The sequence below is a fragment of the Pocillopora damicornis genome, chromosome 10 (assembly GCF_964200805.1).
Source record: "Pocillopora damicornis chromosome 10, jaPocDami1.2, whole genome shotgun sequence".
NCBI lineage: Eukaryota > Metazoa > Cnidaria > Anthozoa > Scleractinia > Pocilloporidae > Pocillopora > Pocillopora damicornis.
In genome coordinates this window covers 15,358,135-15,386,086 of record NC_142679.1, presented here as the reverse complement: position 1 = coordinate 15,386,086, position 27,952 = coordinate 15,358,135, and the positions used below count along the sequence as shown (strand labels likewise).

The 27,952-nt window shown below is 38.3% G+C and overlaps 1 protein-coding gene across 8 annotated transcripts; it reads left to right on the top strand.

Moving 5' to 3' along the window:
- Positions 1 to 1,291: 1,291 nt before the first annotated feature.
- Positions 1,292 to 27,795, top strand: LOC113671230 (3'-5' exoribonuclease HELZ2). Of its 8 annotated transcripts, none has more exons than XR_016180331.1 (29): positions 1,292 to 1,429; positions 5,719 to 5,766; positions 5,928 to 5,975; positions 6,391 to 6,468; positions 6,871 to 6,925; positions 7,371 to 7,427; positions 7,623 to 7,706; positions 8,140 to 8,790; positions 9,066 to 9,210; positions 9,501 to 9,618; positions 10,027 to 10,149; positions 10,439 to 11,013; positions 11,435 to 11,879; positions 12,187 to 12,500; positions 13,148 to 13,418; positions 13,706 to 14,113; positions 14,504 to 14,585; positions 14,678 to 15,946; positions 16,150 to 18,746; positions 19,375 to 19,640; positions 20,946 to 21,028; positions 22,602 to 22,745; positions 23,046 to 23,257; positions 23,590 to 23,870; positions 24,267 to 24,593; positions 25,137 to 25,358; positions 25,795 to 25,954; positions 26,330 to 26,497; positions 26,909 to 27,795. XR_016180331.1 is itself a non-coding variant. In XM_089184505.1 (29 exons), exons 3-29 carry the CDS (start codon positions 5,931 to 5,933, stop codon positions 27,010 to 27,012), a joined length of 9,231 nt encoding a protein of 3,076 aa, XP_089040631.1. In that variant the 5' UTR covers positions 1,309 to 1,429; positions 5,719 to 5,766; positions 5,928 to 5,930; the 3' UTR covers positions 27,013 to 27,795. The 8 variants fall into 8 exon arrangements, 5 of the variants coding, with proteins under 5 accessions (XP_089040636.1, XP_089040631.1, XP_089040634.1 ...); XR_016180332.1 differs by having other exon boundaries at positions 25,778 to 25,954; positions 26,909 to 27,138; XR_016180330.1 differs by having other exon boundaries at positions 1,300 to 1,429; positions 23,096 to 23,257; positions 25,778 to 25,954.
- Positions 27,796 to 27,952: the final 157 nt, after the last annotated feature.

The following is a 27,952-nucleotide window of genomic DNA, read 5'->3' as shown; positions in this document are numbered from 1 at the left end:
GAGTGTGACTTTCTTCCTAGAACAATCCGTGTTCAAAGGAAATGTGATTTACGCAGTCTTTCACAGCCAAGCTTATGCAAATTTTTGACTGTTGAATGGGAGAGATCTTTATTAATTAAGTAGCAACGAGTGTTGATAACACGTTTTTGGGAATGTGCAGTTGATGTGGGAAATAAAATCGGTATTTTATTTATTTATTTGACCTTTTTAAGTTTTTAGACTTCATAAAACCTAACATTGTGAAAGATGACGAAGAGAAGGGTTTTCAGTAGGGGCTTATCCCTTTCCTCCTCCATCGATTGTTCATTATTCAAGTAAGAGACGTCACCAAAGCTCGAATATGCGACGGCTCACAGCAGAAGGATTTATAAACAGTTTTCCAACGTGTGTCACATAACTGCATGTGTGTATGATTTGCTTCCCCCATTTCGATTGATCTTTTCCGATGTCAGAACTTCTCTCGTTGTTACATTTATTTTTTCATTCACGAAAGCAATGTAAATTTGGCTCGCTGGAGATTATAAAACGACTTTACTGCCTTGAGAGGCTATCGTAGGAAAGGATAACCATGAACACTAATTAAATGAGTGTTCCGTGCGCAAAAGGTATAAAGAGAAGGTGATGACCTGAGAGAAGAGTCAATAATAGCATCCAGTACTTTATCTATCGTTCGGCGTCTCGGGAATATAGGATAATAAGGAAGTTATTTTGGCGTCTTATCCTCCTGACTGCGGCGTGGATTGCGGAACTTTTTCTCAACCTAAACTTGTAGACAACACTAATTTAAGACGGTCACTGGAGCTTGAGGATATCAACCTGTATCCCTCTGACTTTCTTTGTCCGCTTGCCAGCGCACTCTGTTCCACTTTGACTCAAACAATTCAGTACATAAATTACTTGACCAATAACTAAACCCAGGCCTATATTTCCGTATCATGTTAGACATTTGAACTATTTATAAATACTATAGAGTCGACCCGCATGTTTTCTGCGTATCCCGTTGTTTTTCCGAGAACTGTCGAACAAGTAATCCACGAATTATAAGTTCGCATACTCCGAGAAATCAAGCTTTTGCCTCAATTGGAGAAGAATAAAAATATCACGAAAGTTTCCTCATCACCAAAAGTTGCATTAATGTGATAGCTTTTCGCACTGTCATCGTCTTAATTCTTAGTACGTGCCTGTACAACTCAGTCAGCGGAGTAAGGAAAAAACCAAACAAAACAAACCCATTATTAAAAATTCATAGACAGGCGACATTTCCGCTTTTCCTAGAATTGGATATTGTGACGTAAGAGTAATGTTTACAATACATTTAAAATTGCGTAAATTGAAAACTTTGCCGCAGCCGATATAAGAGTCGCCTAGCACTTCGGTTGTTCAAGATGCACAAGCCAAGGCAATCATTTTGACAGTTGCATTCCAAGTGGTAAGTACCGAGTAACATAGTAATTTTGCGGGTCTTGACGGATGCAAATAACTGACTGGCCCGTGGAAATAATGTGACTGTAAAACCGTGAACGAAAATTTTGGTACGTGAAGTCAATAAACTGTGATATTTTAACCAGAGACAACTGATGGATGGGTAAAACGAATAGATAATCACCTTTTGATTAAAAACTAACAACTTTTAAGGTACTGGAATAATAAGACATTTCACGACGAGGCATGTTCAGCTTCCCATTGACAAGATACACGAGGAGCAGGTTTCGCTTTCACAAAATAATTAATTTTGTGATTTTTCTCGACCACAATCTTTACCCGATGATCTTTCATGAAAGACGATGTTTGGAAAACAAAGACGTTAACGCTTACTTATGTTCTTATTTCCAAATTTAATGGGACCATACTATATTCTTGTACGCTTTGATGCGTTTGGAGGATTAATTTATGTCCCTCGCCAGTTCTGGGTCGGCATGTGTGCAGAGTAACTACGCACTAAGCTTATGATTTAGTTCTTAAAATGGGCAACAAATTAAGGACCTTAACAGTCACTCCAAATCACTCTTAAATTCAATTCTTCTCAACAGAAATGAAATTCTTTCTGAAAGATTCGTGTCTCTTCAGAGAAGAATTTATCATTTCACATTCTTCGTTCCCAGAGGAGAATTATAATTCTGAAGAGAAGAAATATGGTTCTTGAGGAAAGAACTGTAGGTCTTCTCCCAAGGTTAAGAATCTCATGGGAAGAAGCTCGTGCATGCCTGATTCTTGTCAGTAGAAATCTAGTTTTTTCCCCATGAGAACAAAATTCTTTCGCCAAGAACTAGTTAATAGGGTATTCTTCTGTAAAGGTAACACTGCTCTCCTCCTGAGGTGATATCCATTTAAGGAAAGAATTATGGGTCTTCTCCTAAGATTTAGAATTCCTATGAGAAGAATCTCACGTCTTATTCTTGTTAGAAGAATACTAGTTTTGTCCACAAGGAAAAAATTCTTTTGCCAAGAATCAGTTAATGGGGTATTCTTCTGAAAAGAAACACTGCTCTCCTCTGCCAAGAATCAGTTCATGATATATTCTTCTGAGAGTAAACACTCATCTCAACCCAAGGTAATATCCATTTAAGGAAAGAAATGTGGGTCTTCTCCCAAGATTAAGAATTCCTATGAGAAGAATCTCATGTATGTCTTATTTTTGTTAGAAAAATACTAGTTTTTTTTCCACAAGGACAAAATTCTTTCGCCAAGAATCAGTTAATGGGGTATTCTTCTGAAAGAAACACTGCTCTCCTCCCAAGATGATATATATATTTAAGGAAAGAATTGTGGGTCTTTTCCCGAGGCTAAAAATTCTTATGAGAAGAATCTCATGTATGGCTGATTCTTAATTGTTAGAGGAATACTAGGTTTTTCTCACAAGAACAAAATTCTTTTGCCAAGAATCAGTTAATGATGTATTCTTCTGAGAAGAAACAATCATCTCAACCCAAGGTAATATCCATTTAAGGAAAGAAATGTGGGTCTTCTCCCAAGATTAAGAATTCTTATGAGAAGAATCTCATGTATGGCTGATTCTTAATTGTTAGAGGAATACTAGTTTTTCCTCACAAGAACAAATTTCTTTTGCCAAGAATTGGTTAATGATGTATTCTTCCGAGAAGAAACGCTCCTCTCCTCCCAAGATAATGTGCATATAGGCAGAATCTCATTTTTTAAGCAAGCTCATCAGAAGGATTACCACTCTTTCCTGAAGACATAATATTTGTTTTGGAAGCATGGTAGTTTCTGAATCTCCTCATGACAGTTTTTGTCCTTCACCCAAGAATGAATGTTCCTTTTTAAATAGATCGTTCTTTACAAGAGATTGACTTTTCTTGTGTGAAGAATCCCATTCAAAAGCTCTTCTGAGGTCAGAATATGCTATTGAGAAGAATCTTACGCCTTTAATGGGTTTTTTTTTAGTTATTGAAAGGATTGATTTTCCTCTGAAACAGTAAATTATACTGAAAAGAATCTCATTTTATTTGGTTTCATTTTTTAAAATACAATCAACACAGCATAAAATTAATTCACATATTTATGATGTATGCATCAAGTTATCAGTGAACAACTATATCAACTTTTATTGTATCGAAAACATTCACCTTTTATCACCTCATTTTTTGTATCCTATAGTAATATCATATTTTTCAACACACAATTAGCTTGAAATATAATTAACTTACATATTTATAACAACGTGATGAATACATCAAATCATCAATGAACAACTATATCAACATTCAATTTGTATTATTGATAACTTTCATTTTTTATCTAGATGTCTCATTCTTTGTTTATTAGTTAGTATATCATTCCTTCATCATACCTCATACCATTCATTGACTCTTACAATCTGCAACAAAGCAGTTGTTGCACATCAATGAATTAATAGCATGCCAGTTGCAACCCCTAATCCTTCCATGTGATCCCTCCTCTAGCTAAGCAGTCCAATACTTCTTTGTTCACAAACATGATTGAAAGGGGAAGGGGAAAGCTCAATTTTGAATCATGCAAAAACAGCTTAATTTGGGCCCGAAGCCTTTAAGCGCATAATTCGCCCGTATTTAGTTGTAATTTATCCTAACCTCGAGTTCTGCAACTGAAATTAAATTTGTCAGTCCTGCAATCAGTAGAGTATTAACAGGGTTCAATAAGTCCCTAACTCTAACAGCTTTGTTAACAGCATGTTTCCAATGAAGGTTAAGTCCGATCAAGCAGGATTCAGTTTCTTGGACCTTCCGGCAAACAGTTGACACTGAATTATTGTAACAAGAACCCACCTGACACTCTGAATATTCCTATTGAACACTCTATATGAATCCCTCCTAACGCCCTCCTAATGCCCTCCTAACATACAAGTTAAACTTGGAGCGGCAGGAAGTATTGGCCGCTGAAATCTCCTTCCTCATATGAGATCGCAACAAGGCAACGACATCGTATTATTCGGTGCACTTCTCCGGAAGCCATTAAAAACGTTGATTGAGCCCACGTAACCGAAATCCGATATAGGGCGGTTACCAAGCGCTTAATATCGATCGCGTTTCTTAGTAAGCTGGTATAGCAGATTCCAATGACAAAAATTTAAGGACTATTTTGGAACAGCTTAAACCTCCAGATAAGTCTTTAGCTCCTAAAGTTGTTAATTTTGGTGTTGTGGATGTTCACACGAAAATTTGATGTAAATTATCGCGGCTACGACATCATATTTCCTTTTCCCAGGGAATCGTTCATGTAACAAAGCTTAACAGACTTTATCAGTTAATTTGGTCTGTAATTATCAAAGTTACAAGCAATAAAAGTTAACTTAATAAGATTTTGGTTATAAGAGTTTCTGCCTCTCATCTAATGAATTCTGAAATTGCGATTCCTCTAAGTTCATAAGATTTGTAATTGAACACTCTTGCATTGCCTGCCAAAACGAATCCTCGTTCTTGAGAAAAAGAATTCCGGGATCTTATTGCAAGAGTTTCTGAAATTGCGATTCTGTTTGTGAGATTTGCGATTAAACATTCCCCTGCTTCATTGCCTGCCCAAAAGAATTCTCATTCTGGTTCATTCTGGTTCTTAGGAAAAGAATTTCCAGCTCTTGTGGCAAGAGTTTCTGAAATAGATAGTCTTCTCTAGATATTCAGATGTATTGCATTCTTACCAGACGAGTTCCCTTCTATTCAATCTTGTTTCAAGAACCTCGATTCTCCTTGAACGAATCGCAATAAAATGATTCTTTTGATCATAATTTTGGCTCTAAACAAGAGAAAATGCTACTAGGGGAATTTAGAGTGAGTACTCTGAACCTCATCAACCTGTTCGAAAAAATTATAGGAAAGGCAAAAAAATGACGGAAAATTAAATTAAGCTTATGAAAGTATTGATTCAGCGCAAGCCGTCACAGACTTTGTCGCTTTGAGTCTGCTTCAGCTCGGTTTAAGAGATAAAGAGAAATAAGGTTATGGTTGTAGGGTCTCGAGAGAGAGAGGGAGATAGCACTGCTTTGCTCGATTTGTTTCTTTTAAGAAACAAACTACCTAAAAGTAATTTATCGCAAATGGTTTGGGTACTTATACTTGACATAACAGCGTGCCCTGAAGCAAGTGCTACAAAATCTAAGATAGAGAGAGGTTTGTTCGTTCGTTTGTGCTTTCAGTCAGTCAGCTAGACAGGAGAACGCACACGTGGTTTCCACCATCTTTTCAAAAATTTTGTTCGACCTTACGAAATATGGTGTTAAATTTACAGGAAAATGACGTTACAGATCCTGAATTAAAGTAACCTGGAAAGAAATCGGTAGGTTTTGATTGAAATCAAAGACAAAAAGGTATCACTATTAAGATGTCACATGAGATCTTAAGGCCTGAAATGATACCTTGTGCTGGAGTTGTAAAACATAGCTTTGTCTTATCTGTTGTTTCTTGCTTTTTTACATATTTATTAATTTTTGAAAACAGAATATGAATAAGAAGAAGAGAAAGCAGGAACAGTTCCGGCGACTGAAAGTAAGGAGTTGTTTACTTCACCTCATTTATTTGTATCTGCGTCTGTTCATATGTGAATATATGAAGTGCGTTTTCTTTTATGCCTGGACTATCAGATGAAATATAGTTATTTTTCTCCTCCGTGATTTGAGAACCCACGTCTCCTTTTCTGTCTTTCTGTGGGAAGGTAGATGGGTAGGTCGGTAGGTAGGTTGGAGGATAGGATGGATGGATTGATTGGTGCCTCAATTGATGGACAAACAGATTAAATGGAAGCCTTAATGGGTGGAAAGACGGAAATAATGGCTAACTGAGTGACTAAGGTACAAGAACAGTAACAAGATCTACATCAGTGTTGGTCGGTTGATGCTCTCCAATGTCGAATGATTTATTTATTCATTGACTGATTGACTGACGTGGAATATTTTTCCCTCAGGAGGAAGAGACGATTAGAAAGGAAATCAGCAAAAAAATTGAGACAGATGAAACTTATCAAGAGCAGAAGCAACGCGAGGTTTGTTTTCTCTTTATAGATGAAATTAAATTTCATAAGCAGAGCTGGCAGCAAAACTCATAATAAATCAAGCGTTATTTTTGCAATATCTTTTAAATCACATTTTCCTATTGGCTTTTGTTTTTTTTTTTGTCTGTTCCTTGATTTTTAATCTTTTCTTCTTCTTGTTTGTTCCTTCGTCCGTTTTTTGGTTATTGCTTCCCTTCAGTTCCTAACGTATAACTATGTAATTCATAAAAAAATGACCCCTCTCAGTCTACACCGCTGCATCATCATCATCATCATCAAGTTGAGCTTGCAGCCCAGCCCAAAAATTATTAAATTTGTTTTGTGAATTGCCAACATTATAACAATATAATTGGGAAAGAAAGACTTTGATTTTATTAATGCTTTTTACCTAAGCAGAAGGTGAAATTAGCTGGAAAACAATCACTTCCATCTTTCGATGTAAAAGTAGGTATGTCTAGGTCTCTACTAACTATTCTGAGTATGTTATCATGTTTAAATTTCCAATCTTATTCTAGTTTCAGGAATGTGTGAAATGCTTGGTGCATGCTATATTTTTTATCATATTTGCACGAAACATTTCTATATATATATTGATAGTAACTATCCAATTTTTTTTGCGTTGCTAGTTCCTTTCTCATTGTATTCATGTTTCTATACGGTTGACTTCATGAGAGTACTAAGGGTCTGGAAGTCGACAGATTGACTTTGCAGCCCTAACGCCTAAGCTGGAACATAAATATCACAGGGTGACTATCGATTTCGAATTTGCTCAACTATACCTTTCACAACTTACCCGCGAACAGACTTGCGACAATCCTCCTCCTCATGATAATGTGATAATTTTTAATCTCTTAAACTGTTAATATTTTTATTTTGATTTTCTTTTTCACAAGCAATGGAAGCCTCAGGAACCAAAAAAGAGACTGGTGAGAAACAAGTTAAACTTAAAGGTATGCATAGTTCCATACTGGGACTTGAAAAAATGTTGATCTTTTATTCGATTTGAACCGCACATGACCATTGTGAAACATGAACCTCATGATCTGTTTTAAATGTGATTACTTAATATTTAACCGATTTCTCTAGACATTTTTTTTAAGCTATTGGCTTTGAGGAGCCTCATACATTTAAATTCGTTTACTTGGTCTCAACAGAAGTTATTGAATCGGGAGCAAGACCTAAGGAAATAAAAAAGAACGAAAGATCCAAAAAGACCAAAGTTAAGGAGGGTGAGAGAAAACACATGAATTCTCCTTGCATATCTTTGTTGTGACTAGTTTCCATATTTTACCTAGGCTTTTCGAAAAAAATATTCGACCCTTAACTCATGATCACACCTTGATATCGCTAGCGATTGAAGCTTTTAGATCTGGAGGTGGGTCTCTTGCTGCTTGTGTATATGGTTGCCTTGTTATAAGAATGTTTAGTGGAGTGACTTTTATAGTAATGTATTTATAGTTAAGCTATCATCTACAACAGCTCATTGTACGTACCCTTAAACTGAGATCAATTAATTTCAAAGAGTTCAGATAAAATATAAGCTTGAGTTTATTAACAAGTTTAAACAGGAATTCATGTCATGAATGCTTTGAGACGGTTAAAGTATGCTGCACTGGGAAAGTAGTAGTAATAGCCTCCTCGTTGCCTTTCCTTCTCAAACAGTATATGCTAATGATGGCATCAGAGAAAACCCTCGAGAAAGTTGTAAAAAGTCTTCAAGCAATCAGTCGCATTCCTTTACGCCAGCTCAAAGATTTAGCCCTGACTACGGCGAGAATTTCATCAAACAAGAGGAATTACAAAAGAGTTTGCTGCCCCCTTCTTTAAATAGAGTGGTTGAAGCTAAGTCCGGTAGCTCAGATGGAGATGAATTTGTAGGTGCATCGAGTGAAACAGATCATGGATGGACAGCAGTTAAACCCAGGGGTCAGAATAGAAGATCATCTATCAAAACCAAATTTCAAAGCGTCGGTCAAGAAAATAAAGTACAGGAGTGGAAGAAACTTGAAAGTCAATCGAAGTCTGGACGAGACTGGTCATCTCTGCCACGATCTACTGAAATATCACGAGGTTCCACACATCCTTTCAAACGTAATTCAGACACATATCAGGCAAGGAAATCGTCAGTACACACTAATGACACACCAAAATCTCAACGGCAGGTAATGAGGCCCTATCCAAAGGGTGTCAAATTGTATACTCCTTTTCGACTCTGTTGGCACTTCAGTAATGGGAAGAAATGTCCAAAGAAACCATGCACATTTGCACATGGTCGGGAGGAACTAGAATTCTGGACGTTTGCGAGAGAATCAGGTATGTCAATGTCTGGCATTTTACATACATTCTGTTCATGTAACCTAAAATGATTGGTGGAGAGGTAATGACATCGAAAGTAAGAGTGAGAGGGATACAGATCAGCTTGTACCAGACAGTACCATGTACTCATCAAAATGCAATGAATTGTTGTCTTTTACCCAAGGATGAATATAAAGTTGGCTTTTTTTTTCCATGGTATAATCGTCAGCAGCAAGAGTAAACGATGTTTTCAGCTTTTACAAAACTAACTTACGCTGACATTTCTGTTGCAGAGAATGGCACCTTTGATTACAGACTGCAACAAGAGGTCGAACTTAAAAACAATTCTAAGCCTCAGGAACTCATTAAGGGGTCCTTGGTCTTTCGCCACACGACAGAAAAAAAGCTAAAGGCTTCTCGAAAAAGCGCAAACCCTGGGTAGTATGCTTTTTCATCTAAATAATAATGATCTACCTACTTAGCATTTTTTTCAAGTCTATTTTAACTGTTGTTACAACGACACGCTACCAATGCAAAAGCAAGCAGGATAGTAGTCCAATGGCTCAGGGTGTTGGTCCCAAGGTCAAAGAATGCTTAAACCACATGCTCAGGTTGTTCTCTTTAACTGAGAGAGAGAGAGATAGGCTTAGGCCATCTTCTGCTTTTCTCCTTTTACTCTATATCTAACAATAGGTGATTTATGTAGAAATGGAACGTTCTTTCCTCAGAAAAGTAGAACAGAGATCGTGGGTAGTTTGCAAAAATGAAGAAATGGCAATTACAAGGAAAGAGGAGCCAAACCGCGAAAAAGAGGTGGAAAGGGATGACAGCATTTCAAGAATCAAGGTGCTTAGTATACTAAGACGTTTTGCTCCCCTGAAAATTTACCATCTTACACCATTCAATAAAATCGGTACGTCTCCTTTATGTATGTAATAGAAGGGGAAAAGCGCTGAAATATACCAGATCTTTAACAAAATAAGCAAAAATAGCGACGAACCCAAACAAAGTTTGGTTTTAAATTCATTGATTTCAAATGCAAAACAGATTCTGACTGCGTGCTCTAAAAATTGGACTGCACACGTGTTGTGGAAGACAAGGCGACTTTCCTAAGCATGTGCCGTTTTTAACCGTTCTTTTTTCTGGGTGAATGGTTTATCGTCTCTCTCATGTCACTTTTATCCATTTCGTTTACTTGATAAACGGCTAACCCTCCTCCTGGTGTTATTCTAATTCACTTCGTTTTCACGTTAGATGGTTTACACTCTCCCAGGTGTCAAGATTACGTGTGATAAACCCACTATAGTGACGATCATCCAAAGGCACGAGGAAGAAAGCACCCACACATTTGACTGGGTTTTTACCCTCACATTTGAGGTAAAAGACGCAAATAAGAAAAATTGTCATCTCCTTCAAAGATTTGTATTACAAGTGACTCAATAGCTGTTTATTTTAAGATGGACATTTTTATGAAGGAAGCGACTCTGTTAAAAGACCGCGTGTACACATCTTGAAGAGCTATAACTAACCATATTTATTATTGCTTTCCGTATGTTTTGTCTACTGTGTTTTATTTGGTTGAGTTTAACTTGCATTTGATTTCTTGCTACTTTGTGAGAAAAATGTTCACCATTTCTACAATTGTATTTTTTTTATCCTTCTTTAGATAGCTGAAGTTGGAAAGCTGCGTAAAATTGATCTCCTTCATCGATACCACGGGTGCTATCGCCTTACTGAAATTAAAGGCCTTTCCGGGGACGTAGAGGAATTCCGTGACGCTCCTAAAGAGCGCTGGTCTTACACCCTTCCCAGTTTTTTTGACCAGATGAAAGGCCGAATTCGAGTTGCTGTCACCGTCTCCTTCCACACCACAAAGTTTTACGGGACGTTTACACAATGTCTTCAATTTGATTTTGAAAGAAAACCGCATTTATTACAAGGATTAAACGTGGATGTTGCTAGCGAAGGTGCCTTGAGTGGAATCTCAAAGATGAGGCAGTTGCTAAAATTGAATTCCTCCGTTTGGACGGAAGGCTCTGTGGAAATAGTCCGGCACCCAGAATCCATTAATAAGGGTGATCAGGATTTCCTGCTACAAGAAAGATACCGGTTACCAGAGAGAATTGAGAATATTCTTCCATTGCAAATAACGGAGATAAACCTAACCAGGGAAAAATACAGGAGAGTGATGCATCAACTATTGTTTACTGAAGAGCTGTTTATTAAAAAGGCAATTTCCAGGTGTGTAGCTGCATGCTAATGATCTGTTACTGAAATTATTTCTTGGTGGGAGAAAACATTACTTGCTGATCAGTTTCACAACTCCTTGTCGCTTTTTACAAACTTAACATGGAAGTCATTTCTGAAGAACGAAGGAACGTCTATAGCACAAAAAAATTAATTTCCAACACTTGTTTTCGTTATAATATTTCAAACTTGAGGAACCTTAGTATCCTTTTTACTTAGTATTTTTCATTAGAATGTGTTGAATAGTTGCGGCGTACACTTACGATCAATAAGTTTTCCTGTAAAGCAATAATGTTTCTTAAACTGTTTGACTAGAATAAAGGAATGATATTAATAGTCAACCGTTTTAAGACTAAAGAGTTGGAGAAGAAAACGATGCTCTAAGTAAACTAAACACAATTCCATTGATTTATAGGTTTGCCTTTAACGATGTGACCTTACATTGCAAAAGTACCGTCGCTAACCAAAGATCAGGACTCACACACGCCGTGGATGGCGAGTTGTTTGGTGTTCTGAAGCTCGAGCAAAAAAGATCCCCCCACCTAGATGACGCTGCAAGAAGACTTCTGACTAGAGTTGTACAGTATGCTTGGCTTCGGCTAACTAGTGGCAGTTCAAGGAATGTGTACGAGGCAAAAGTTGAAACTGTCGAGATTGAATCACAGCATGTGACTTTGAAGCTGTCTTCCCAGACTTGCTTAGATTTGCAATTGACTGACGAGGGTAAAGTTTCAATCGATGCACAATTGCAGCTCAATCGGGAGTCTCTTTGTCAATGGCATGATGCAATTGATAGGCTGGGACCTGTTCATCTTAAATTACTCTTTCCAGAAAAGAAAATGTTGCGTGTCGATCAAGAGGTAGATAGTTTCTTTTTAACTCTAATGCAACGAGAAATATATGGGCTGTTCTCATGTAGGGGTAATGTGAGCATGATGTTTCGACATATGCATTTCGAATACATTCGTGTGCTTTTTTACCTAGCTAAATGGTAACTGCAACTTTGGTACTGATATTGGTCTGATTTTGACACTATTTTGTCATAATGTTGATATCTCTTTTAGCATAGGTGATTGTCATATATAAAACTTTCGTTTGGTCACTCGTGACGTACCACCTACGTCACCGAGGACTAATGTCGAGAATGTATCCTTGTTATCTTTGAAGGGAGTTCATCTCTCTAATTGGCAACGTTTGGAGCCCAAGCTCAACGATAGCCAAAGAAAGGTGATAAAGCGTATTTTAGCTCCTGAAGATGTATCATCACCGCTTGTTGTCTTTGGACCTTTTGGTACCGGCAAAACATTTACATTGAATCAGGCAATCCGTGAGTTGGTGACAAGAGAAAGCAATCGTGTTCTTCTTTGCACACATACAAACAGCGCAGCCGATATACACGTTAAGCTATTGCACGAGTACTTGACAGAGCATAATGGACTGAAAGCGACCAAGCCGCTAAGGATTTATCAAACAAAGAGAAGGTACTAAGTAACACCTTACTTTTCACACGCAATCTCTTGAAATTAGATGGTACTGGCAACAAAGTACAAGATATTCAAACAATTAAAGTTGTCGAAAACGCACTCTCCTCTACGAAAGGCGAACACACGAAAATTCCGCTTTAGAAACTATAGAGGGTGGCCAATTTACATTATCAACTCAATTGATGAAACCAAGTTATCCCATCTCTTGATCTGCCTATCATATGTTTCAAAAGTTTGCGTGTAGATCCAGGTTTAGGATACCTTACGGGAATTTAACAGAAGTACATCTTTGTTCAAAATTGCATTGCTATTCATTGTTTTTCTTTTACTTTTGTGTTTGTGAGTACTAGGGCTGTAGCCAGACTTCAGAACAAGACGAAACATGTTTCGAGCGCCAAAGGCGTGAGCCGCTAGGGGGGTCTGGGGGCATGCCGCCCCGCCCCCCCCCCCCCCCCCCCATAAATTTTTTGAAATTTAGAGGCTCAGAAATGCTCTTTTAACAAATCAAATTTTTCTGGGGATTATTTTCTCAATTAAACGTTTCTTCAAAAGAAAAAAAAAATTGCCTCGTCTCGCCTCATGCTGGCTACGGCCCTGAATACGTCCGGAAAAAAGTTTAACACCTGTATCTTGCACAATTTTAGATTAAATGCTGATTTAGATATAGCTAAGAGGTATGGCCTTATAAGAGACGGCGCCTATGTACTTCCCACAAGAGAGGATGTTATTTTGCATCGTGTTGTGATCGCCACACTAGCTGTATCACGGCATCTTCTAGAGCTTCGATTAAACCATGGATTCTTTACACATATTTTGATTGATGAGGCTTACCAAGCCCTGGAACCTGAGGCACTAATACCACTCGCGTTAGCTGGACCAAATACAAAGGTTGTCTTTACTGGAGATCATATGCAGGTACAATTTTGTTATCACTGGTTTTCAATTAATTTTTTTGGAGTAAGATATTTTCAGTTCTAACGTCCCTTCTTAGAGCTCATTTTAAGGCAGGTCAATTATGGTAGTGATAACACATTAAGAAATAACAAAAATATCATTGACAGTCAAATTTTGGTAAATTTCTTAGTACCATTAGCAATTATTTAACCATTAATTTTGTTGAAATGATTGGGATGACCATGCACATATATGATTCACTTCCGATTGCAATGCTTTTCATAAATTTGTTTTATTATTATTTTCAGATGAGTCCTGAAGTGTATTCGAATCATGCTCGTGCTTGGGGTCTGCAGAGGTCGCTCCCTGAGAGACTGTTTGATCACTTGTACAGCGCAGAGCAACCGTCAAATTGCAATGTGGTAATTCTGACGGAAAACTATCGTTGTCATCCAAAAATTCTGCAGTTTTCCTCACATAACTTCTACAAAGAGGGGCTGATCGCGAGGAGCGAAGAACCTCAACACCCAAGGTTGAAACCATTATTATTCTATTCTGTGTCCGGAATGGAAGAAGCGAGAGAGAATTCGTACATAAACACAGTAGAAGTAGATGAAATTGTAAAGAGAGTCAAGGAGCTCGCAGGTGACTGGCCAGTGCAGTGGAAAGAAAAGGATCTCTCTAAAATTGGCGTCGTCTCGGCATATCTAAGTCAGGTAATTTTTGTGAAAGCTTTTAATGAGTAAAGGTTGATCGTTGTTCCATTTAAAACCATTAGTCCATGAAGAAAATAAAGTTGGGCTGATCGCAGGGCATTAAAATGGTCAACACACTGAGCTGATCAGTGTGTTATCATGCATTCATGACCATTTCGTAACAAGTGCCCTTTTGCATTAAGAAGAACCGGTAGCAGTTCTTTTCCACTCTGGTTTCTCACAGTGAGCCTAAGTTTGAAGAAAACGAAAAAGTGATCAAGACACAAAATATAAAGCTGAATGTCGTTGAGTAGCTGTGTCAATATTTTAAAAATATGATGGGTATCGCTTATTAGCCTCACTTGACGCAATAAGTCAGATTTTCCTATTCATCTCTGTTTTCACTTACAGGTTCAATTAATCCGACAAGCTCTCAGAATGGAAGGCAAGGGGCTTAAGAAAGTCACAGTGGAAACAATCTATAACGTCCAAGGTAGCTAAGAATCAGAAATTTTGGTTTATACTGAATAAAACGATAACAAACAAATACAAAATATGATATCACATATATTTTCTATACCACAGGAAAAGAATTCCGTGCCCTATTCATCAGCACTGTACGCACATCCCTCACATTCCCTCAATTTCACAAACGTAATGATCAAAGATTCTACTGGGAGTTCTTTTCTGACCCGAAGCTCTTAAACACGGCGGTAACCAGAGCTATGTCTTTGGTAGCAGTCGTTGGAGATGCTGTCTCCTTGTGTACTGTTGGTGACTGTAGGAGCAATTGGCGGGATTTTATCAGAAGATGTGACCAAGATGGATCTCTGTCTGGAATTTCATATACAGCGATAGAGGAAGCTATAGCTACCCCTCTTTCTAAGATTTCTCTAAACCCTGAAGCAGCTGTTTTCGTTCCAAGTAGCGATGGAGGCCTCAAACCCTTTGTATGCGATCGCTCGCGAGGTGCGGAAGATACGGAAACCATCGAATTGGGAGAAGAAAGTTTAGCTGAACACAGTCTCGTTAGTCTAATGATCGTGTCAGGAAGTAAAACAGATTGTCCCAAGAATCATCTAAATGTAAAAGAGGTTTCATCTAAAGACGAAGAGGAGCGTAAAACTGATGGGTCTTTGGAACAATATTCGCAAGGTGATTCATTTCCACACCAAGAAGACGAAGATGACGCAGAGCTAAGTAATTTAATCCCTTTTGAAGACTTTCGACGGGAAGGTTGTGAAGACGAAACAGTGCTTCCAAGCTCCTTTGACAAAGTAATTGAAGCACTCGTGGCCACAAAAAAAGAAACCCAGGAGAGGGAGCTTCAACGATCACTAAAGAATAAGGAATACCCCTCGCTGAGGAATGCAGAGTCGATCAACCGGAAAGGATACAAAGTGACAAACGATTTCGACAAAGGAAGCAAACACAACAATCGAAGCAGTCGAGAAAATTCCAGTTTATCTGGTCTTTCGTCTGACGACTACCAATTCTCCTTTGATGCTAAGGGTAGGGTACAGGCTCGCCTGGTAAACTTCGGGTATCATCAAAAGCATTCTAATCGACATAATAGGCCAACAGGACAAGTCAAGGAAGATGAATACCTTCACCCAGAGGTATTACTGAAATTTATTCGTGAACAACCTAAAACTTATCGTGCCAGTACACTTCATCTCGACTCCGAGGCCTTCAACATGGCATTTGCTACTGTGCCAGACACGCAAACACCAGACATACGAATCAAAGGAAGAGTTAAAAGGGTTTTCGACATGGATCAAGTTGTCGTCAATATTTCAGAAAATCAGTCAAATTCCATTGATGCAGTTCCTCGCTATCAGGGGGAAATTGTAGGTAAGTTCAACATTCTGCTGTAGTTTGGTTTTTCTTAAACTGGTGCACCGCAAGCTTCACTACAGGGCAAGAAACTACACCTATCGTTTTCCACAAGGTATAGGCCTATATTGCTGATACAAGACCTAGTTGTCATAAGTTATTATATTATTCAGCAAATAAGATGTCTTACTTTGGCCTATTATTGTCCATCTTCTTTATAGGTGTACTTCATCACATTATCAGCCCTCACGAACGACAGTTTGTCTGCAAGGTCAATTTCCACAATCAAAATTTGATGCTTCCAATCAATAAGTCCATGTCAAAAATCGTGATATTATCTGCAGATAGCGTTGAAGGTGTGCCTCTCTACAAGGAATTGCGCGAGGGAAACGGGAAGAAAGTAAAAGTCTGCGAGATGGACCACGAAGAATTCCTTAGTGGAAAATACCTGTTCCTCGTGCAGTTTCTACAGTGGAGGTCAGATTGCATTTACCCCTTAGGTATCATCATTCGAAAATTGCCGAAAAGATATACTTGGAAGGCCAGTATGGAGATTCTTCTAGCAGAGCATGGTATCAGAAAGTCATTCAGAGATGATTGTAAAAGGGAAGTGCGAACGAAGTTCCCCTCGTCGTGGTCAATACCAGCTCACGAAAGAAACAACCGCGAAGTAGTTAAAGGAGCATTTACAATAGATCCTGAAAACTCTAAGGATCTCGATGATGCACTTTCCCTAGAACTGCTTTCGAGCTCTGTGTACCGGGTAGGAATTCACATCGCAGACGTGAGTTACTTTGTAGAGGCTGGTAGCTATTTGGATAAAGAAGCATTGTTTCGCTGCATATCCTATTACCCTGGGAATGAGTATCAAAATGTTCCAATGTTACCACCTGATCTCAGTGAAAAACATTGCAGCCTTCTTCCTGGTAAAGATCGTTTATGTTTATCAGTTTTTCTTGACATGTCAGAAGATGGAAAATGTTTGGGAGAGCCACAGATCAAACGCACAATCGTAACGTCCTCCCGTCAGCTTACCTACCCTGACGCCCAAAAAGTTATAGATGCTCAACGAAGCTCACGCAAGCAATTCCCCAAAAGTGTTGAAAGTGATATTCAGGCCCTCAGTGTCCTAGCGCAAAGAAGAAGAAAATTAAGACTCCGAGAAGCTAGCTTTGACCATTGGTCAGACAGTGATGAGCCAGAATGTTATGAAGCACATGAGTTAGTGGAGGAAATGATGATTTTGGCCAACGAGAAAATAGGTCACCTTCTTCTCGCTAGTATTCCGGAGATGGCACCGCTGCGCACCCAACTGCCACCAAAAGATTACAAATTGAAAGATTGGTTGAGTCGATACGGGCATTTTATCAAGTGTTCTCTGTTTCTCCGCGGCAACCAGCATCTCAAGGAGATGACCGAGGATAACCAAATGAGAGAGATCACGGATTTCAAAGTGCAAGATTCCGTTTGGTCAGAAATCTGCAGCGCTGTAGAATCTGATGACAAAGCAAAGCTACAGCAGCTGATTTTTACAGAAAGAAATTATCCTCAGCTAGCTGTTGCAAATCTTCAGTTTCAACGCATTCAGCAAAAGTCCTGTTATGTATGTGAGAGAGGTCATCCACGAGAAAACAGTTTGCATTTCTCTCTGGGGGAGCACGGCTATACACATTTCACTTCACCCATTCGACGGTACATTGACATTCAAGTACACAGACTCGTCTTGGGTTTAATCTCCAACGACCACGGTGCAGAAAGATACCGAAAGGATTACGTGGCTAAGGTGTGTCGTCGTTCCACGTTTGCTCAGCGTAACAGCAAGAAGTTCGACAGTGCAAGTAGTAAAGTCCATTTGGCTGCCAAGCTTAAAGAAGCAAGCCGCGAAACAAAAGCAGTCATCGCAATGATCGAAGATAAGAGCATTAAGTTGGAAATAACGAGCCAAGAATACGACCGTTTGTCCAAAAAAGAGAGGGAAATTAAATTCAGCGATCTCAACCTATATGATTTCATGCCATATATATCAGAAGTAGTCTTTATCTGGAAATTAAGGCTATACATTGCTCCAAAAGAGAGTGAGTCCTTGGAGGACTACATCGAAAATCTAGAAATCGAAAGAAATGAAGTTGTCTCCCTATTAAATGAAGGATTGGCTGCTACAAAGGAAGTCTTAAGCCTGGAGATGGACAACTGGATGAAGCTCTTGGAAGCTGTTCAAAACAACGACTATGCAGAAGCTAAGATGTTGATTACAAAGACTGAAGCAGATCACCAAAGGGCTCTCAGAAAACGGTTTCCTCCACGCACCAATGAGAAAAGCGATTCAAACATGGAGCACTTTCATGAAAGGCGACTGTCACTGGCGACTTTTGACGTAGTAGACGTTCAGTTAAGTGCCCACATGACACATGGAATGTTACATCCGCAAATTCAGCTTTTCAAGATTAATTCCAAGGTCCACATTTGCATCGAACACCGCAAATATCCAAGAGAGTGCTTTGCTACGACGGTAAAATACCGAGCATCTCGAGCAAGCTACTCATGTTTAGAGAGCTACATTACTGCTTGGGAACCTGTTCTTGCCATGGAAAGCGCTACAGAGGCTGTAGATGAAAGTGACGAGTTTACTATACACGATTTACATGTGAAGTGGTGGGCTGGAACTAGTGAAAATCCAGTCGGTTCTTTTAGCCTGGACAACGAATACTGCAAGACTCGTCAAATCGAGTTTTTTCCTGGGGATTTTGTTTGCATCCACGTCCGAGAAGACTTCAATAAAGACTGTCGTTCTTCCACCAGTAGGAGGAACATATCACAGGTATCACAGATATCCTTTCAAAAACGTAATTTTCAATAAGTTCTTGACGTTATTTTTCAGTACATGGGTGAATACCAATACATAATTATAACCAAGTAACTCTATATCAGAGGAGTTCTCTTTATCTTATTGGGTCCTTTGAATTAGGTGTGGTTTTTTAACCTTGGGTTTCTCTTAAAAGCTGGGTTTGAATAGGTATTAAGCTTCAATTGGAAGCCGTTACTAAACTCCTGCTGATATCTATGTACTTTTGCTTGCATCACCAAATTTAACACTAATTTTTAAAAACAAATATATCAAAAGATCCAAGTTCTTTGCATGTGTTTATAACATACTGTAATTTTTATATGTTTGGCAAATCTTATGATCAAGCGTTGAGTATGTGCATCCCAATTTGTGGTGAAATTGTGAATTCCGATCACATCAATGATTACATCTACTTTGGCCCTAAGGGTGATCTTTCATCCATTACTCTCTCGTGCCAGGTGGGGTGGGTGTCAGCTGATAATATATAATACTTCGCAGTCTTGCGTATGCTTCAGTAAACAAATTATGAATAGCAGCTTACATTACGGATATTACATAACAATCGTCTAAAATTTGAAATGTTTTATTACTTTCAAAACAGATAGATACAAATCTTGAAGGACAACTTTGCGACCCGACGGCAGCTGGAACTTCATCCTTGGAAGGCAATTCACCCGAAGAAACCCATGAAGTGTCATCGAATGTCTGGGTTGGACACTGCGTCGTAAGACGTGCTGAATTGTCCAAAGAAAACACTTTGTTAATTGAAATGAACTTTCATCAGTCAGCATCGAAGTTTCCCGAAGAACTATTGAGTGGTGGCCAACCGAGCACATTAACTGTCATTCACAGATCACTTCCAAACAGGTAACTTACATCAGATACAGTAAAAAAGTGACTTTAGGCGGAAACATAGGGTTTCCTTACCGCCCGGAATCTGGGTGCGAACGTTGCCCGAGCTTTAAAAGTGTCAAAATGCAAAACAAAGTGGGCGGCTCGATGCGATCGCACGATTGTTATCTGAAAAGGTGTGTTAAAAACAGTTTAACACAATACAGTTTTTATGTGATGAAATGTAGGGTTTCCGGAAACTTCTCGAAATATTCATAGGCTTTCTACGCCTGAAAAAAGGTCGACCGGAAAGAAAACACTGCGGAAAAGATTGCTAAATGGCGAATGCTTGCGACAGATTTGGAAGTTTACGCATGCTCAGATATTGATCTTGGCGAAATTCTATTCCATTACGTAATGTTTTGGGACAAAGAAAGTACGGATCTTTCTAGTAAAATTTATCGTAGTTCCTTCGGTTAAATTTCCTAAGATTTTCTGGACCGTTAAATATATTTGTGCCCTTCCTAGTGCCTGTTGATAAAAAAGAAGTTCATAAGACCAAATTTGAGAAAGAGGAAGGAGGAAGGAAACAAAAAATTGCAAATAGCGAGGAAACTGCCTTTACAAGCCCTATTTTCTCGGCTTTTAAATGATTGGTAGGACAAATTTCAGCAAATGTAAAAATATTTAGAGATTTCACAAAAGCAAATTGAAGAAAATAAAACTGAGAAAAAGCCAAGTTATCACTGGCGAGCGCCTCCCTTTGTGGAGCCTTACCTTAAAAACGAAAACCGTTTTGATAATGTTTACTACAGCAAACGATAGTCCGAACCTTGCTGATATGCCCCACCGTGTGGCTCAAGATGAAACAACCCTTGGGTTTGGTTGGTTTGAGAGGATGGTTTCATGTTCCGCATTTCTTTTGTTTTTTTATTACGAAATACACGGATATGCTTCATCTTCTCAACAATTTACATTATGCTTTGATAATTTTTGGTACACAATAGCACCGTTCGTTTATGCAGCCTGCATTTCAATCTACTGTTCTCACGAAGGAAACGTGAATAATTCTACCTTGGTGATGTTCGATGGTTTTGTTTTCGATTGTTTTTAACGGTGGCTTGTAAGTTTGCTTCATTGCATATTTCTACGGATTTTTAACACGGTATATTCCCTTTGAAATTTTAAAGTGGAGGAGCATTTGAATTAACGAATTTGAATGAAATCGCTTATTAAAAGTACCCAAAACAATATTTTCAAACAAAAAAAGGGCATTGAGTTAGACTCACTAAGCTAGCCAGACTGTAGCAGCGAAACTGCATTTATCTTTTTTTTCTTCAGACGAATGTTTGCAGCTCTCAAAGAACTAAGAAATGCATCCAAACTGTCTCACGCCATTTGTTTGGGAAAAGAGCCAGGTCAAGGTCAGTGGTCATTGGATTTAGACTAAGTTTTGCGTACTTGCAGCGTTAACTGTTTTAAAAATAAAACATGAAAAAAAGTGAAGTTTCCATGAGGCATTATACTGAAATAGGGTAGGAAGGTTTAACAAATGTCTGCAAAATGCGGATGGAAGAGTAGCTATAACAACCTCAACTTTTTCCTGCCACCTGTTGCACTGTTCTCAAAGTGGGGTATAGGATACAAAGACACAAAATGGAAGGAAAAGTGGAAGAGGACGAGTCACTGGCAAAAAGGCGGAAAACGTACCAGCTCAGGGCTAGCCACAAATGAAAGTTTATGACCCCAGGGTGTATGTGCGAGGAGATCACTCTCAAGCTTACCAAAAATTGTCCTAACTTTAATTACTGATCCTCTTGGGGTATTGTGACGATAAGTTTTCGCGCACTAAACTGGACTTCACGGGAAACGTACAAAACGGGGGGAAATTAACTCGGTAGAGACCACTCGACTCGCGAGAACGGAAACTCGTCACGATTTCCTGGCACACGGAGATCTACTTTAAGCGAACCAATACGGACGTCAAGGATGAGACAGCGTTTTGGTTCCACAGCAGACTTTATTCGTAGAGCACTCTAACGCACATTATGCCAGATTCAAAGCTAAACAAGTAATCGGCACGCCGTCGTCTGTGTAATCGGCACGCCGTCGTCTGTGTAATCGGCACGCCGTCATGTATGTAATCGAAAAAGCTTAACAAAGTACTTGCTTAAATATGAACTGCTGCGAGGTTCCATTGTTCTCTAAATCTACCATATTTGAAGAGTATAAAAAAAGGAGCGGAAAATGTTTCTTTTAAATGTTAAACGAAAGCTACTTAAATTTTCCATCTGCTTCTGCGATGAAAAGAATCTCAAAATCGAAAGGACGGATACAATAAACTCGAGGCCATTAAAAATAGGAAACTTCGATGAGAATTCACGGCTCTGACATTGAAAATATACCTATCTTAATTACAGTAGAGCAGCTTAGGAAATAAAAGTGGAAAATTAATTAAAATTTTCTGCTTATCTATGCAAGGTTGGTGTGGAAACTGTCGTATGAAAGGAAATTAAAATTATGAGTACAAACTCAGTTGCTAACTACCATGAGAACCAATTTTTTTTCCAGAAAGACCATTAACATTTATATTTACCTAAAATTCCACCAGTGATAAATAGAAAAAGTGCCGACATGCAGGTGCATGATGAAAGCGAGTAACAAGCAAAATTTATTCCAAAAGCTACGGTTGTTTTTTTATATGTTTTTTGAAAGAAAGAACTTGAACGAACTCGAATAAATTGGAAATGGTTAAATGTGAAAAGTTTACGAATAAATATGTTCCAAACAAACACACGGAAAAATCAGTAAATTTTCCCATAGCAGCATTATATAGAAAAGGCTATATAGAAAAGGCAAACATCATGGGAACTTTTAAAGCAACAAACTAAGTTGTGGATAGACCTTTCCGCCGTTTACGTAGATCAAAAAATTATAACGCACATTCAGGAAAAATTTGTAAAGGATCTCTGTTTTTCAAACTCATTGTGTTATTAGGGTGGTTTGAGCCACAGCCTCCACTTGATATTTCAATTGTGCGAGACTATCCCCAGTGCGGATTCAAGCCGCTCAATCCATATCAGCAAGCAGCTGTGAAAGGTGCTCTTGAGAAGCCGTTTACCCTCATCCAGGGTCCTCCAGGTATTGCTTTAACATTTCAAATTACAAGAAGCTAAAATACTTGGGTCCTAACGCGTGTGCTTACTTTCCCTTACCTATTCATAATGCAAGGTGAAGGCACCCCGCCCTTAATCCTCAGCCAATGAGGATATATTGGATGCAAATTATGGCGACAATAAAACTTTATTTTACATGAACACGAATCGTTTCATCTCGAAATATTTCCCTCTCTAAAGGATATTGGACAAATCTAGCTATTACTATGTCTACCTGTCTGTCTGTTTGATAACTTTTATCACTCATAACATTTGTTTTTGCGAGAACTTCAGTCATTAAAAAGATCAAATGAATGCATCTCCGTCCATTTTGAGGTACGGGCAAGACAGTGACAGGTGTCCACATCGCCTTCGGTTTCGCGAAACGAAACAAGCAAAACCTCCATACTTTTGATCTGGAAAGTCAAGACGAACCGAAGGCACCACCACAAGTTATTTACTGCGGTCCTTCCAACAAGGCAGTAGACGTTGTGGCCGGTAAGTTTCTTGAAAAGAAAACTTCACCTTTTCGATTTGCTACAATCATTTAAGTCATCGAGATGATTAAGACGATAAATCATAAATATTTTCAGCCCTTTGCATTTAATTCATAACAAAATTCGAGTGAAAAAGTACTACTGACTAAGTCCTTAATGATATTAAACACGCGTTTCGTGGTATGGTTCTGAGAAATGTGTGGCAGTAGAACACAAGAACAGGTGTAACACACAGCGGTTGTTAAATGTTCCAATCCATTAAACTCCAATGAAAATTAAAATCAGCAAATTTTAAGGATAAACTAACTTTTTTCTCGTTTGGGTTTAATGAAGAGTACCTGATTAAAGTTCCTGGCCTCAATATCATCCGCGTGTACAGTGATCGGAAAGAACAGGCTGAGTTTCCAATCCCTAACAAACGCCAGACTCTTAAACAGTCTACTGACGATGGGACCGGAATACCTGAGAAACTGAAGAACGTTTCGCTTCATCACATAATTCGAAAATATCCATGTCCATATGCTGATGAACTTGAGATGTATGAAAATAAGTTTGAGTATGATAGGAAGGAAAGTGAGAGAACTAGCAAGAAAGAAGTAATTGCATATTGCCAGGTGAGCACTCAAGCTAAAACGCTTCTTGTGGAATCACGATGTTTTTAAGAGAGATGTTGAATCAACGAAAGTTGTGTAATTTAACTACATATACTGGTATGATATTTTAAACACTGATCAAGTTAAGTTCACAAGGAGACCTTTGCATTGAGTTTTCACCCACGCAGTTACCCAAGCCTCCATTCATCCATTCGTCTATTATTCTATTCATGCACTCATTAGTTAGTTCATCTATTAAAATTACGTTCACTCATTCATTTAGTCAATCAGTCAGTTTGTGTGTTAGTGGTGTTATATTTCTTTCTCTCATTTCTTTGATCATAAATATATATAATTACATCATTATTTCACCATTTGCTCATTTGGTGGCTTGTTTACTGATTCACTCATGTTCAGCTTATCGGGAAAGCCGAGGTTTGGGCACTTCAATCATCAGGAGCCCAGGTTATCCTGTGCACGTGCTCGGTTGCTGGTAGCCGTAGGATGGTAACTACCTGTGATAACGTTCAACAATGTATCATTGATGAATGCGGCATGTGTATGGAACTTGAATCTCTTGTACCAATCACTTTCTCAAAAGCAAAGCAAGTGGTGTTAATCGGTGATCATAAACAGTTACAGCCTGTTGTTAAAGACCAACAGGCATTGACGCTTGGTTTGAACGTATCAATGTTCGAGAGGCTTTCTGACCGAGCCCAAATGCTGGAAATTCAGTACAGAATGGTAATCAAACCTTTTATTACCTCTTGTTTTTTTGTTCACGATGAATTTTTTTGCTTTAAATTAACAGAGCATCAGTCATGAGCCCCTACATTTAGCGATCTGCCTTCAGACCGTCCTTAACAAACCTTCCTATCTTTATCACAACCCACTCGCAACATGCCCATAGCCTGAAGACGAGCACTGCTAGCTGTATCAGACTTTCATACTCTTTTATTGACTTGAGGAATAAAGACTAGTCGAAGAACACAGAAGGGTTTTTAGCTGATTTCTTTTCTAGTATCCATTCTTGCATTTTGAAAGAATACAAAAACGAAAAAGCTGAGAAATATTTTTGACTCCGTGAGATATTCCTCTGTAAAAACAATAACTTCTGATAACATAACATGAAAGGATTGGGTACCACTGAATAGAGCCTCTAATTACAACACCTACCCTGAGCGCATGTAAACATAAGGCCGAAAGCTATCTCCCCCTTCTACTACTCTTTTATATTCTTTTTGTAAAAGCTACTATTTAAGTAAAATCTTTTTGTTGTTCTTTTAGCAAAAAGAGATTTGCAGTTTTCCATCGGAATATTTTTACGAAAGTAAATTGAAAACAGACAAATCTGTACCGACAAATGACCCAAGTTTACGATCTTTTTGGCCTAATCCAAATGTTCCTCTGGCATTTTGCCATGTCGAGGGCGACGAGGAAAGTACAGCCATTAAGACAACACACAGCAGTGAGCAGTCCAAGTCAAATCAGAAAGAAGTACGAAAAGTGGTAAGTAGTATTCAGTCACCATCGGCTTAAAGTTCAAGTAGTACCAATGTTTTAGGCCATTTATTGTTTCTAATTAGATTAATTTCATTGAACCATTGATCTGGTTTGAACTAAGTGGAAGATTCCAAATAGCAGGTTGCAAAATTTGATTTAAGTGTAGAACATGACATGTGCATCGCTCATTAGAAAAGGAAGAAATTCAAAATTAATTTTAACCTAAGCAAAGAGAAAGCGCTTCTGGTTCTTCGCTTTTCTAGTGAAGACGAAGAAGCAATTGGAAACCACCATAAGGAAATCCTTGGACAAATGAGATATCAATGGCCCCCTGAAATCATGAAATTGTATTAATAACTAATCAAGTTTCTGCAAAAGAAACTGTTTTATGTAAATTAGTAATTAAACAAACTGAAATTATGTAGTTTTTTTTTAATGTCAGGTCCATGTTGCCAGAAGCTTGGTTTTCAAAAATGGTGTGTCCCCGTCAGATGTCGTTATCTTATCCCCTTATAGAGAACAACGCGAAAGAATAAGCAAAGCTCTGGAAGGAAATATAAAATCCAAAGAAATCCCCGTCACAACCATCATAAAAAGCCAGGGTAAACTTAATTTCTTATATTTTTTCCTTTTTGTTTTATATAATTTTATTTTCCTTTTCTTTCTAAGCTGAACGGCGATTGTAACGTCGTTCAAAAGAAAATTGAATATTGCCATATTTGAGGCTCAAGTCGGTTCCAAAATGTGAGTAAAAATTAAAAGAAAAAAAAAGCCTGTGGATTTGATTTTCAAGTTAATTCAGTAGAGTAAAAGGTTCGCCATCATCATTTAAAACTTGTGGATTTTGATCATATAGACCAATTTCAATCATTAGATTGTGGTTACTCATCGTTACGCAGCGATATTATCAAAATACTCAAGCCTCTTATTGTATTGTACATCTACTCCTAATGTTCAACACCTTTCATGTCACGCAGGAAGTGAATGGGATTACGTGATCTTATCTCTGGTGCGCTCGCTGAATAAGGATGATCTCGAACCAGATCCTTCCATGCATTGGTTGCGTGAACATTTGGGATTCTTGACGGACGAGCATCTAATGAACGTCGGGCTGACGAGAGCGCGGAAAGGGCTCTGCATCATCGGTATGAGAGAAATATGTTATGTTGTCATTTATAGATTTATAGTTGAGTAATACCATGTACACTTTAGGCAGAAACACGTAAAATGGACGAGATTTTCGTGGCCAGTAAAATCACTGAAAGAGTTTTAACGGTATGGGGAACTGACATCGGCTCTTTCCTGCAATTCATATCTGTTTCCCGCTGCTTTGAAGAATGTAAATAGATTTATTCTTTGAAAGGCACTGAAATTGATTCAAATTCCTATTTGCGGAAAGTGCAAATTCAAGCATTTGTTGGCAGCCCAGGAAGCTCGTTGATTTAGAAAAATCTGACTCCAAAAGTCAAGCTCCACTGTAAGTCCGAGGTACAGTCCACTTTTCCCATTTTTATTTTATCTTTATCATTTCACTAACCCCTTTTTTTTTCCTTAAGGTAACAAGAAACTACTGGTGCTTCACCCCATGTGGGAAAAATTGCTAGAATTCTACAAACAAAGAGAATGTGTGGTCAATGAATCTGCTTGGCCTGTAAGCTGAAGCCACATTAATTTTAATCACTCACTGTTGAAAATATCAAACGTAATTTTGAGGATTATTCAAGATGGGCTTTCTGATTTTGAATAAACCATTTTTCCACGAAAAAAAATTAACCTGAACTACCTTTTAATCATTCTTGTAGATATAAATTAGTAGGTAACTTACTCACTTTTAAGTGGCCTGAACATATATAGTCCCCCTCTAAAACTCGTCAAATGATCAGGAGAGTATTCCTGCCTCTACTGGATGGGATTCTGAACCATCCAAGGTCGACTTCGCCAATCTTTGTTGAAAAAGGATTCACGGTGCTGTGAGGAAAAAGCATTAACATGGAATAAAATCCAATTTAACTATGTCACGCGATCCCATCAACTGCAGAACACAACATATATAGATTAATTAATGCATTGAAAATCAAGAGAAAAGAGTAGTACGTTTATATAATTTTACAAAGAGGGAGAATTTTCTACAATCTTTTTTCCACTAAAAATTGATAACCTGGCTACCCACGTGCTAGAGTCCAATTTTTCATCCAGAGAAATGGTTTTCAAACGGTTTGCTTTCTTAGATAAAGAATTTTAAGACGCATGAAGCTTTAGAAGAAGGTTTTAAGCGCTTTTAATTACAAATGCAGTTAGTAACCAAACTATAACTTACTTTGGAAAACGGTTCAGTTTGCATGAGAATGTTGGTTTAGAACTTACCTTTGTTTGTCGGTTAATTTTGATATTTTTACACAAACGCTTTTCAAGATACAACTCAAATAAAATATCGAAACAATAACTCTCCAGTGAATTTAATCGGAAAGTAAAAGATGCGAAGCTACCGGAACAAACTGAACGATACTTAAACGCAACACGCAAGGACCTTGTTAATAGATCTTGATAGATTTGTTATTATGAGCTTTTTACAAGCGTCTTTGCCCTACACCCTCACCCTG